The sequence below is a fragment of the Culex pipiens genome, chromosome 3 (assembly GCF_016801865.2).
Source record: "Culex pipiens pallens isolate TS chromosome 3, TS_CPP_V2, whole genome shotgun sequence".
In the NCBI taxonomy this organism is placed as follows: Eukaryota; Metazoa; Arthropoda; class Insecta; order Diptera; family Culicidae; genus Culex; species Culex pipiens.
The window spans coordinates 122,606,418-122,619,250 of NC_068939.1; the positions used below are offsets into that span (position 1 = coordinate 122,606,418).

The 12,833-nt window shown below is 40.1% G+C and overlaps 2 protein-coding genes across 4 annotated transcripts in view; one reads left to right on the plus strand and one right to left on the minus strand.

The window, feature by feature from the left end:
- Positions 1-3,764, minus strand: part of LOC128093425 (uncharacterized) — an 88,658-nt gene extending 84,894 nt beyond the window's left edge. For both annotated transcript variants that reach the window (XR_008212454.1, XM_052710130.1), the window contains exon 1: positions 3,134-3,764. Coding sequence is in view for 1 of the 2 variants with exons in the window: in XM_052710130.1 (XP_052566090.1) it covers positions 3,134-3,140 (7 nt within the window). In the remaining variant the exon portion in view is untranslated. The remainder of the gene's footprint in view (positions 1-3,133) is intronic.
- LOC120413068 (nuclear receptor subfamily 2 group F member 1-B) overlaps positions 1-5,815 on the plus strand; it is a 73,129-nt gene extending 67,314 nt beyond the window's left edge. Inside the window, exons 4-5 of one of the 2 annotated variants that reach the window (XM_052710128.1) lie at positions 5,423-5,592; positions 5,676-5,815. In XM_052710128.1, the coding sequence (XP_052566088.1) occupies positions 5,423-5,592; positions 5,676-5,792 (287 nt within the window). In that variant the 3' untranslated portion in view covers positions 5,793-5,815. The remainder of the gene's footprint in view (positions 1-5,422; positions 5,593-5,675) is intronic. The other variant, XM_052710129.1, reaches the window with a different exon arrangement.
- Positions 5,816-12,833: the final 7,018 nt, after the last annotated feature.

Sequence of the window (12,833 nt, forward strand, 5' to 3'; positions counted from 1 at the left end):
GCTCCCCAAGAAATTCGAGCAGGACAAATTTCGATTTATCTCCTTAGCCATTTTTGACTTGTTGGGGAAGTTTGTCAGATTTAGAAAATCTGACTTCGACTGCGATTCCTGCTCTTCAAAAAGGCCCGACATCTCTGACTTCCACTTAAACTTCCATACAAAGTTGTTGGAAATTAGCCGACTCCGACTCCGACTTCAGAAGTAGTAGCCACTCTGACTCCAGCTTCACAGAATTTTCCGACTTCAACTGCGACTCCAGGCCTTCACAAGTATCCGACCCCTGTTACGATTCACCCAAGTTACTTTCTTTGAATCACCCCTTGACGATAAAAATGTTTTTCATAAAACTACTTGTAGCATTGTTGGCAAACAATTCGTCTTTTATGAATGAATCAGCTGATTTTTGTTTACAAACAAATTAGAACCATTGTTGCCAGCCACACAGGATACATTTTTCTAAAAACCATTTGAAAGCTCACTGGACTGGTGGCAACACTGTGATAACCTTTATTCGCAAGATCGTTATTGAAATATTTCATCTGACAGCTAGCTGTCAGCGAAGCGCTGTTTCACTTTGCACCACGTTAAATATTGATCCCAGAAGTAGACAGTCATTTACACATCCCCCAAAACGGTCCATTGCCAGCGCGATCCCGCCCAAATCTTGTCCGACGAATCCCTTTATTTCCTCGTGACACAAGTCCCGTTCCTAACCTCAAAGCTATCTCCGGCAGTCTGTCACCGTCTGTACCGGGAATGTGCGGAGAAACCCTCAACCGAAAGTTGTATCCCGAATCCCAGGCAATATATCACCTCTCTTTCTGGAAATCACCAATCGCCGGTCCAAGCCATATTCTTCCGGAATCCGGCCGCCAGATGGGTTGTGCCGCAAACGATTCGGAGCGCGCGCGCCCGCTCCTCTACTACAAGATCAGGGAGGTTAACAGCGGAGAAATAAACAGAAAGAGGGCGTTTACAATCACAATGTTCAGCAACATTTGGATTTTCTTCGTCGCTTCTTTTTTTCTTCTTTTTCTTTGAAAAACAAACATTTATTGTAGTATCACGAATCGCCGCCAGTAGCGCGCGAGCGCGCCGTTTGGTGGCAAATCGTTGAAAACGAGATGTTTATTGCGAACACCTTGCGATTGAAACCCCTTGGCACTGAGCTGTCAAAACGAGGGGTGCGTCACTTGTTTTTTTTTCTTGCTTGATCAAAAACGATGAGTGACTACCCCCTAGATCCGAACGGTTTTGACAGCGATCAAACAGTGTCAGTGTTGCCAATTGTTTTGGCACACGCTTCCCCGCTGACAGCTGATATTTTATCAATAATTTTATTGTCTCTGGCTGTGCAATGCCACTCCTTTTCGACAGCGCAATCTTGTTATTCATCGGCTATAACGATGGCGATGATCCAAACTATTCTCGCTCCTTCGGCACGTTCCGTGCGCACCGTACACAAGTCGTATTTCATTTCTTAATAATGATGTAATTGATATTTTATAAGATTTACACAAGACCCCCGGTGCACCGTACCGGTCTCACATGCTTGCGCTGCAGAATCTTCTTGCGAGGAAAACTACAAAGGCCTTCCCCAAACCAACAACCCTCTTCGTCCCAAGACGTTCCGTCTCATTACTCTTCATCATTCAGGGGGCTACGACGACAACGGCGTCATCATCGACCGCAAGACCAACTCCTGGTGCTTGCAAAAAGTATTAAATTTAATAAATGCTGACTTTATTAAATTTCAATTACCTTCCCTCGGCCAGATATATCCCGAAAACCCCAACCATTTGACAGTTCTTCTCCCACTCTGCGCTCGCCATTTTGCATCTGGTGACAAAAAGCGCACATCAAAGCAGGCCCTGAACGGCACATCAGCAGGATTATCAGGGTAATCTTCCGGTGATGAGTTTTGGCCCGATTTCAAGGGTTGCTTTGATGGACCCCCTGCGCTGACCAAAACGCTGCCGACGCGCAGACCGTATTTATTACAGTTTTATTAGCCCCTCGTCGGGGCTCCAGCTCCGAACCCATTCATCTCGAGCGCGCGCGCTATCTCCCAACACCATCGCACTAATAGATCAAATTTAGCTTGTTTTAATTCCCGTCATTCTTTTCCAACTGCTGCCGGAGCTACTACTTACCGAAGATAAATTAAGCGACACGCCGCATTCATAAAACCCCCGAGTCGTCGTCGCCTACTAGATTGGCTCGAACTCACTTGTCATGGCCTGCTTGAACGCCGCCGTTCCACGACGAAGAACGGCACCAACCCGAGCGACGACCAAGACGTCTTTATCTTAAATAACTCATTAATCTATTTATAATCGCTTGGGAATGTTTTCTCAACATTCTTAGCGCCTCGAATGAAGACTTGGTGGGGCGATGAGTGAACAAGTTGTCACTGATCCGTTTAGGAGTCCCAACGCGAGGAACTCGGGTTGTAGACTGGTGGACGTCAGCAACGCAGTTGATTAAATTGATATCTGTCATTTGTACACGCTAAAATTAAAATTTTGACCGGTTGGAGAACTGTTAATCGTGCACGCTAAACGCAGACTAAGTATTTTAAAAAAAAAAAAGCATGTTGATCTGTCAAAACCGAGGAGGGTGATTCAACGTAAACCAGTCTATGCACGCAAGGCTCGCGCGATAGCCGAGCCGAATGGGTTAACCGCGAAGCGATTGTGATCTTCAACTGTCAGTTTGGGGAGCGTTAGCGTTGCGGTCAGGGGGGGGATCAACGATACGCTCCTCTAGAACGGAGGGGTTAAGGCTACCAACTTACGCACCTTTTGGCAGTACCATAAATCGCAACCCAACCGGAACCAATAAATTTACCGCGAGGGGTAAATTAGTAACATCGTGTTGATGAGCTAATTATGTGCGAACATTTCGGAAAGAAAAGGGTGACCCCACCGCTCGTTACAAAGTGCTAATTTTGTAACGAAGAGGAACGTCGCGTGCCTGTCACAACGGATCAGGAAAGCGCACCATTCAAATCTGGAAGCCCCTCCTGCATAACAAATCGTTAAAATTGTAAACTTCAAAACAGATAACAACGGCGATAATTTCCCAGCGGCGAACTCGCAGACGCAATACACGCGGACAACAAATCACTCACTTTCCATTAGAGAAGATTCGGCATTTCGGCGGCTTGTACGACACAAACGACTTCCACTTGAGACAACGCGCGACGGCTGCTGCCGAATCTTTTAATCCGGCACTACCACAAAAGAGTCCATAAATCACGACAACAGTGCGACACGAGCGTCATCATGAGCGGCAATTTTTGGGGACCCTTGGTCGGGGCACAGAGACAAACGGTCCAAAAACTTCAATTTGACAGTTCACTAGCTTTAGCGTTGCGACGCTTGGCAAGGCGTGCAACGCCAAAGGTGAACAACTGTCAAAGTCTGTTTGTCTCTGGCGGCAAGAAACTTATTTTTAGCACAAGGAGATTCAAACCCAGCTTCTAATTCACCGACTTCAATCAGATAAACATTAGTGCCTGCGGCGCATTGTTTACATTTTTTTAGTGCGCGCGACTGTCACATCTTCGAGGGGTGCCCCAGTCGGACAAAGAAGTCAATCCAAGAACCCGGCAACACAAAAAAAAACGAACAAGTCTTCGACTTAATTGCGCTCAATTGAAGGAGATGGTGATAAGACTAAATAAACGCGAAAATAAATATAAATAATAATTAATGCACGCCAACTGCTGCGATGGGCGCGCGCACTAATCGGTTGACAGATCCGCGACGAGGGGTAGGCAAATTCCACAACAAATTGTCGCGTGCCGCAACATCTTGAGCGGGCCCAAGATGGCCATGATTTTCGGGAAGAAACCCGAACGAGAGATAATCAAGCAGGCTTCGCGTTTTCAAGTAATTAAAATTTATTCCAAGTATGCGCGCTGTCAGCGTCGAGGGGTCCACTTAAGCCTATCTTTGGCCCGGGGAAAGTTCCACCAGAAATCCCGGAATGCGCTCGGGGAGAGACACTTGACTCCGAGCGAGCACTTTGGATGGGTTAACCCATAAAGTAGGCGAGATAACATCTGTTCCAGAATCGGAACGCGCGCGCGCGCGTTCTGACAGTCGTTGGACGTCAAGTGCTCCAAAAAACGGAATGTCGTCACCTGTTTGCGTTAATTGCCTTGCTACGCGCTCGAATTGATCGTGGAAGGGGGAAAGTTATGACAGCGCCTACTGCCGTCATCGATGAATCAAGGCCGGAAAAAACATGAGCATTTTCTAACCTCTAAAAGCAATTTCCAGAACGGATTACGTAACTGTTTCATTATTGCTCAACGAACTGCCGGCTATGCGGGCGCCTAAACGATGTCAAACCATGATCGGGGTGATAAAATTCAATTAAATTGTTTCCAATTTAGCCCGGCATCTTCCTAGAGTCCACTAGCCTAGCGAGAAATTAAGTCTAATCGTTGCCGCGTCTTTTAATCGAAACAGCGCTGCTGACAATTACGTCTCCCAACGCGGAGTTGCCGAGTTGAGTTGAGCAACAAACGACGTTAAAAACAAACATTCCTCGTTTCATTCAGATCAATTAAAGAAAATTGTCTCTGATTATAAACACCCATATGTAGGTCGATAAACGCGAAGGAGACCCGGCAGCGTTAGACAGCGTTAGCTAGACTAGAAGAATCTCTCCATCGGAAGGCACCACACCTCTATCGATATATCGCATTGCGCTCGAGTCTGAACTCTGCGCACCAAATCATAGCCAACAACATTCAAGATGGCGCTAACTTTTCCCCGGTAATTCGTTTTACTGCCCCTTCGCAGGTTTAATTGATTTTTATTGGGCAGATGAATTGACGGTAATTGAATAACGCGCGCATTGACGTTCGGAATCTGCGACATTTCGTTTTCTGGACGCGTCACGTCCCCGTTGGTGACGCACGGCTAATTCTGACGTTTACACACCTTGTTTCTTTGATACTTTGAGCTGTCAAAAAAACACCAGTGCAGTGCTGCCAGTAGTCATTGATTGCACGAGTAACAAAATTCTTGTCGCATGCTAGACGATTACGACACGACGCCTGTTTATGATTTCTTTTTTCTTCTGTTGCTAACACACTTTTCTTTTTATTTACAGCGCTCAGTTCAGTTATGTTTTCAACCTTTCTTTATTAATCACTTTCTGTTCTTATCAAATCCATCCCGCTTGAGTTCTCCAGCACATCACAAACGCTCGCACCACAAACACACTAACAGCTGTTTCACTTCCTAACAGAAATGAAAATAACCCTCTAGAAGGCGATCATTGGTAATGGTACTTACTCTATCTCACTATTCCCCCTCCCAATGTTCCCGAAACGCTTCAATCTGCCAACTTTAGCGCATTGCTAACGCCAACTAACGCTTCCCTATTGTTCTCTTCCGCGCAGATGCCTGCGGTCTGTCGGACGTCGCCCACATCGAGTCGCTGCAGGAAAAGTCCCAGTGCGCGCTGGAGGAGTACTGCCGGTCCCAGTACCCGAACCAGCCGACCCGCTTCGGCAAGCTGCTGCTCCGGTTACCCTCGCTGCGGACGGTCTCATCGCAGGTGGGTTCCAAGGTGCCAACGCTGGTCTGTTTGACGCTGGTGAACTGTGACAAGCTAACGTTTGGTTTTCTCTTTTTCTCGCTCTACTCTACCAGGTGATAGAACAGCTGTTCTTCGTTCGGTTAGTGGGCAAGACGCCGATCGAGACGCTCATCCGGGACATGCTGCTGTCGGGAAGTAGTTTCTCCTGGCCGTACCTGCCTACGATGTGACACACGGCCGTGTGGCGTCAGTTGACAACAACATGATCTTCACTGATGATGGGCGGCACGTCGACCACGGTGGTGGCCGCGGCCGCTCTCCAGCAGCAGCAGAATCAGCATCAGCAAAATCAGCAGCAGCAACTTGACCAGCAGAGTCAGCAGTCGCAGCAGCAGCAGCAGCAACAACTGTCACTTCACCAACAACAGCAACTGTCACAGACGCAAGCGGCGCAGGTCGCCGCCGCGTCCTCCTCGTCGGGGCTGTCACCTTCGCCGAGCTCGTACTACAACAGCTGCTGCTCGGACGTTGCGGCAGCCGCCCTGTCCTCCCTGATGGCGTCCACGAACCAGTTTACGCAGTTTCAGAGCTCGCTCAACTTTGCCGCCGCCAGCAGCCACAACCACAACAGCAATAGCAACTGCAGCAGCAGCACAAACAATAACAACAACAACAACAATGTAAATAGCCTGGACCCGCTGGCAACACTGGAGAGCTCGTCCAACACGGCGACGTCGCAGCAGGCGCAGGACGAGCTGGACGCCGAGCAGCGGCAGCGGCAGCAGCAGCAACAAGAACAACTACCAGCTATTTTGATGGGTGCTAATATTCTAGAGAATAGTAACATAACAAACATTAACCTTATTGATAATGATAGAAATAACGACTCGGACAGCAATCACGACGGCGCTCGGCGGCACCAGCATCAACACAACCACCACCACAACCACAGCAATCGGCTCGATGTCGAGGCGAACGTTTCGGTCGTCGACGACGACATACCCTGAACGTCTATTGTTCTGTTTGTTCGGTTGACGTTGAACAGTCCACCCCCTTTTTCATGTCGTCCAAAAATGCTCAATTTCGTTAAGTTTCAAACACTTTCTCTTCGATGCTATTGTTTTCCCGTCACCTTTGAATCACCCCTCGCTTTTGGAACTGGCTGGCAACACTGACTCGTAAACAACAAACCGCTGTCATGTTGTACGTTTGACGATCTGAAACATCTTGCACGCTTATTCAAAATATTTAAATCCTTGAGACACGACATTCCGGACGCAGCACCATCGCTGACGATCATTCCGGATTCCGCCAACCGATTCTAGACTTGGTTCCAACACATTACAATCACACTCACACTTTCGCGCCAAACGTTCACTCTCAACTGTCCACAGCGTAAACATAAACACACAAGCCTCTTTTCATTCGCTGTCAAAACCAAATACACGCTGCAGTAAGGAATAATCTGTTTGGGGTTATTATTACCCGGTCAATATTTTTATTGTCTTTTGCAAGCAAAACATAACCAAACTCTTCGCCGGAACTTTCCGGGAGAGATCCAGAAAAAAGATCCGGCAGCAATTTTGTGTGGTCTGACATTTGCAGAGGATACCAAAAAAACGTAAACTAATCACTTTGTGCAGCAGCCAATATTGTTTACATTATTTTGAATGACGAAGACCCTACACCCATAAATATTTCAATTTTGTTTTTCCAAAACAAGTATGAGGCATTCTGGTCCAAAATTTACCACTGGTTGCCACAGACATTGGTTTGTTTGCATCATAAATTTGCTTTCTCTTTCTAGAAAAAGTTTTTTTTAGCTGTTTTTTTTAGGCTGACGCCTGATGTCAAGCCAACATGTTTTGTCGGGACTCTGACAGCCTTTAGTTTTCATTGGGAAACCTGTAGCGAAACTCTGACGAGGATTTATTAACTTTTGTGTAATCAAATGTTTGATTATTTTACTCATTTGTCAGTTAATGATTAGTGGAATCCACCAAAATCTGTCAATGACTCAACTCACTCTGTTAGAATAATATCTGAGTGATTTGGTTCAGTTCAATGAACATTTTTTGAGATTTTTTTAAATAAAAAAAAGGTATTCTAATGTTGTTTCTAGTTTGGTAAAATCCGATTGGTTTGGAAGCTTAAAAAACTCAGGAGTCAGTGAATCCATTTCTAAGTGCATTTAAACACTTTTACATGCATTGTTTAAACTTCTTCAAATCTAACTTAATTTGAAATTAACTTTGACTTGAATCGTTTAAATTTCTACAGGTCGAAATCCACTCGAAAATCAATTTGTTACTAAATTTGGGAAATTTATAAAAAAATTAGATCATTTTTGTTGTAAAAATGTTCAAAATCTGACTATAAATTTATTCCTGTTTTAAATGAATTTCTAACAACAATTTCAATTTAAGAAGATTGATTAACTTTCCAAAGCAAATTTGGTTTTTCAGATGTTTCCTTTCTCAAATATGCGAAATGATATCAAACTGCGAATGTCTGACCCCTTGCTTCTGTCAAACTTCAGTGTTGCCAGCGTCTTCTTTATTCTGCCCAGTCTTTGTTGTAACCGAAACGTACTTCGAATCAAAATATGGATTGCAATATGTGGAAGGATAGCAAAAATTTAACACATGAAATTGTACTACTTTTAGTCGAATATATTTATTTATTTGAAAAATGTACAAAAACCAGTACCGGAATCTTCCTTCCCTCTCAATCTCTCTTTATCACTGTGGCCCTAACACCAAGTGTTAGAAATATACTTAAACCAGTCACCGACAAAAAAAACAACAAGCGTTTCTTACTTTTGAATCTACTTTACAAATCACAAAACAAAATCGAACTCAAATCATCATACAGAGCAGTGAATGAAAAAACAATCGCAATCACAATGGCCGTCCATAGACAACACTCGACTTGTGTAAATAAGAAAACAAAGAAGAAAAAACGCGAGACAACAGCAGCGCCTCTAGAGGACAGATTTGGAACCCCACACACAAACACATACTTCCCTTTTTTCTCTCAATCCAGTCCGCTTCCATCACTAGTAAAAACAAAACCCGTGTAAATTCAAGTCATTTCAGACTTTCACATTAAAACAAACAAAAAAATATACCCGTAAAAAAGAGAAAAAGATCATCATCACTCATCGTGTAAATTAAAAAACTAAATGTGACTGCGTTTGTTAAAATAAAGCAAAGAAAAAAATATCCTCTATCCTGGAAATAAATTTAAAAAACAAAACTGTGTAGCATGAAAAATGTGTAGTTAAAGCAAAAAAAAACAACAAAACTTGTTTTACTCCGTGTAAATAGGTAGTGGACTTGCGCCATTTATGCAGAATCAAAATCTTCAAGAAGAATGTTATAAAAAAAAACAAGTAAAAATTATTCGGTTCCTTAGTTTAGACGAAATTGTTTACATGCAATATTACGATTAATGAGACAAAAAAATCAATAAATTGTGCAAAACGTGGCCGTACTTTCTGTTTTTCCGTGTTATTTTCTATGCTAGCTAATGAAAATTAAAGTTTCCAAAAAAACGAATGTATTGCATATAAACTTTGGAAAAGTGAAACAAAACATATTACTACTGAACAATGGTAATCTTTGATTGTGAAACAGAAGTAGTAGAAGAGGGCAAAAAAGTTGGAAATAAAAAAAACAGCAAAAAAATATTTAATTGAACGTAGACTAAGAGCATAAGCCAATAAGCAGTGTAATAATCTATGAGTATGATGCAAAACAGCAAAAACAAAACATATTATGACATATAAAACTTGTGTATATAAAATAAATTATGAAAAAAGTGATTATTTCAAATATTTTGTGTTTTAGTATTACGAGCGATTCAGTTGATGACCATTTCCATAAAAAAATAATCAAAGCTATTCTCAAATTCTTTCTATGACTTCAAGTTTTAACTAGGGAATTTCGCATCCTTGTCATACATTTTAAAATTTTGTATTTTTCAATGTACAGCAATTCTTTACGAAAACAGCATGGAAAATGTTAAATTAAAAAAATTAAAATACGAAACTTTTGGTACCCAAACATGTATTGGTCATCGCTGAATTTTTGAACCTCGGATTTTATTGTCAAAAAATCATATCTCAGAATTCCCAGTATGTTTACGTACTCCTCCCATTTTTTAGTATGTTACGTAAAATTTTCCGAGGAATCCGATAAAAATATTTCCAGACTTATTTTCTTTGGTCCAGACACCGTCATAACGGCATTTTAAAGTTTCATTCAACCTTTTCATATTTTAGGTTAGATTTTTGAAACTTTTTACTATTTTCTTTAAAAGGCCAGCTTATCACCTTTCATTGACATATAAGACATTTGAAAATCGGTTGAAATGCAGCATTTTTTTTTTTTTTTGAAAGATTAATATTTTTTTCTCAAAAACATGTTTTTTGAAAACTTTAAACCTGATTAAAAAGATTATAACTGCACGGCAATTTTTTGCCCATGCCCTCTTAAGGTCAAAAGTTGCGGGTTTTTTTCCCCTAAAACATAAAAATACGGATTTTGTGAAATTGATTTTTTGTTAAATAAAAAGTTTATTTAAAAATCAGCAAAGCAATTTCCGTATAAATGGCTTTTTTGGTCGTAGGAAATAGAAGACCCTAAATAGGGAGACTGGTCTAAGTTTGCTAAATCGATCTGGCTACGTATGTTTTGAGCTTGGCAACACTGATAAGTTTTACTGGGCGTAAAGGCAAACTTTAAAATGTTGTGTTTTGATCTAATTTCCAATATGATTTTTGGACAATATAAAAAGCATTTATTGATATTGTAAGTGTTTGTTTATATAGTTTTTACCACAATCTTCATTATTCTATAGATAGATGAGTCCAAAAACATTAAAAAATGTATTTTTAATTGAATTTTATGTAATAAGCGTGGTCGGGGCAAAATGCACCGCTGTGATGCTCCTTTGTAAAAACAGCGGTGTCATCTAGTGGTGACTAGTGAAAACTGCTTTTACCAGATGCATTTTGCCCCAATAGGCCCCCAAAACCAAAGCTAAAAACTCGATTCGCCACCTACATTCGAGTAGGAGAACTTTGGTGCAAGGTTACGTTTACGTTTTTGCGCGATAAGTTCAAAGGCGAGTGAAAACTATTTTAATGTTTTTAAAAAGAAAATTGATCTTTTGGAATAAAATAAAGTTAACAGGTGGTAAGAAATAAAAAGTTCTATCGATTGACTTTTTGATTTTTTTGCTAAGTTGCCTTTTTCATTGAAAATTCTGAGATCCGGATTGAAAACGCGAGAATGAGGTTAGATTGCAAATTTTGAAAATCATTCCAATTACCATTTTTCAAGCAGAGCTTTGCTTTTATGGTAGAAGTGACTTTAAAAAATATTTGTCCACTTGAATAATCTACATTCTCAATTGATTAGTTAGATTTTGGTTGATTAAAACATTCCCTTATTTTGAATCAGATAATGAACAGGTTAAATCGGCCATCACAAAAATATTTTCGTTTATATCAATTAAGCTATTTATTTCTTACCTGAAAATGGTATAATTTGCTATTAATGTCGATTTTATGATGAAATAAAACAATTTCAAATTTCAAACCAACTTACTCGCTGTAGGTTATAATGAAAACATCACCCCAAGTTTCAGCGCCCTCTAGTGGGGGGTAATTATGACGTTTGATTGCCTATTTTGTTGTACATATTGCCCCGCATGATTGTTTGGAATGAATCAAAAATATTTTTAGAAATATGCATTTTTAAACAATTTTGACGGTTTTCCAAGACATTTTACACATGGATGACGAAGAATAATAGTTGTTTTAGAACATCTAACAAAATTCTTCCACAGAATTGATGTTATGGTTGAGAAATCACAGTTTTCCCTTAAGGGGTGCATATTACCCCCTCTCCCCTACATTTTTCCGGGATTCGGGGAGGATTGCTCTCTTACAAAAATATTTATTTTTAAATTATTGCGCCTTGCAGCAATTCTAGAGAGCAATTCTCTCAGATTTCGGTCATTCGATTTTTTTGTATTTTTTAATCCGACTGAAACTTTTTTGGTGCCTTCGGTATGCCCAAAGAAGCCATTTTGCATCATTAGTTTGTCCATATAATTTTCCATACAAATTTGGCAGTTGGCCATACAAAAATGATGTATGAAAATTCAAAAATCTGTATCTTTTGAAAGAATTTTTTGATCGATCACCAATCTTCGGCAAAGTTGTAGATATGGATATGGACTACACTGAAAAAAAATGATACACGGTAAAAAAAATTTGGTGATTTTTTATTTAACTTTTTGTCACTAAAACTTGATTTGCAAATAAACACTATTTTAAATTTTTTTCATTTTTTGATATGTTTTAAAGGACATCAAATGCCAACTTTTCAGAAATTTCCAGGTTGTGCAAAAAATCTTTGAGCGAGTTATGAATTTTTGAATCAATACTGATTTTTTAAAAAAATCGAAAAATTGGTCGCAAAAATTTTTCAACTTCATTTTTCGATGTAAAATCAAATTTGCAATCAAAAAGCACTTAAGTGAAATTTTGATAAAGTGCACCGTTTTCAAGTTAAATCTATTTTTAGGTGACTTTTTTGAAAATAGTCGCAGTTTTTCATTTTTTAAAATTAGTGCACATGTTTGCCCACTTTTGAAAAAAAATATTTTTGAAAAGCTGAGAAAATTCTCTATATTTTGCATTTTTAAACTTTGTTGATACGACCCTTAGTTGCTGAGATATTGCCATGCAAAGGTTTAAAAACAGGAAAATTGATGTTTTCTAAGTCCCACCCAAACAACACACTATTTTCTAATGTCGATATCTCAAAATATCGAAAAAAATGTTTTCGCAATTTTTAAACCAAGACTAACATTTCAAAAGGGCGTAATATTGAATGTTTGGTCTCTTTTGAAATGTAAGTCTTCATTAAAAAAAAATTAAATATTTTTTAAAGAGATCAGAAAATTTCAAGAATGTTTCATATTTTAAGATTGAAAATCGAACTATAAGTTGCTGAGATATCATTAGAAAATGCTTGGTTGTTTGGGTGAGACTTAGAAAACATCAATTTTCCTGTTTTTAAATCTTTGCATGGCAACATCTCAGCAACTAAGGGTCGTATCAACAAAGGTCAAAAATGCAAAATATAGAGAATTTTCTCAACTTTTCAAAAGTATTTTTTCAGAAGTGGGCAAACACGGGCTCTAATTTAAAAAAAATGAATAACTTCTACTAACTTGAAAACGGTGCACTTTAT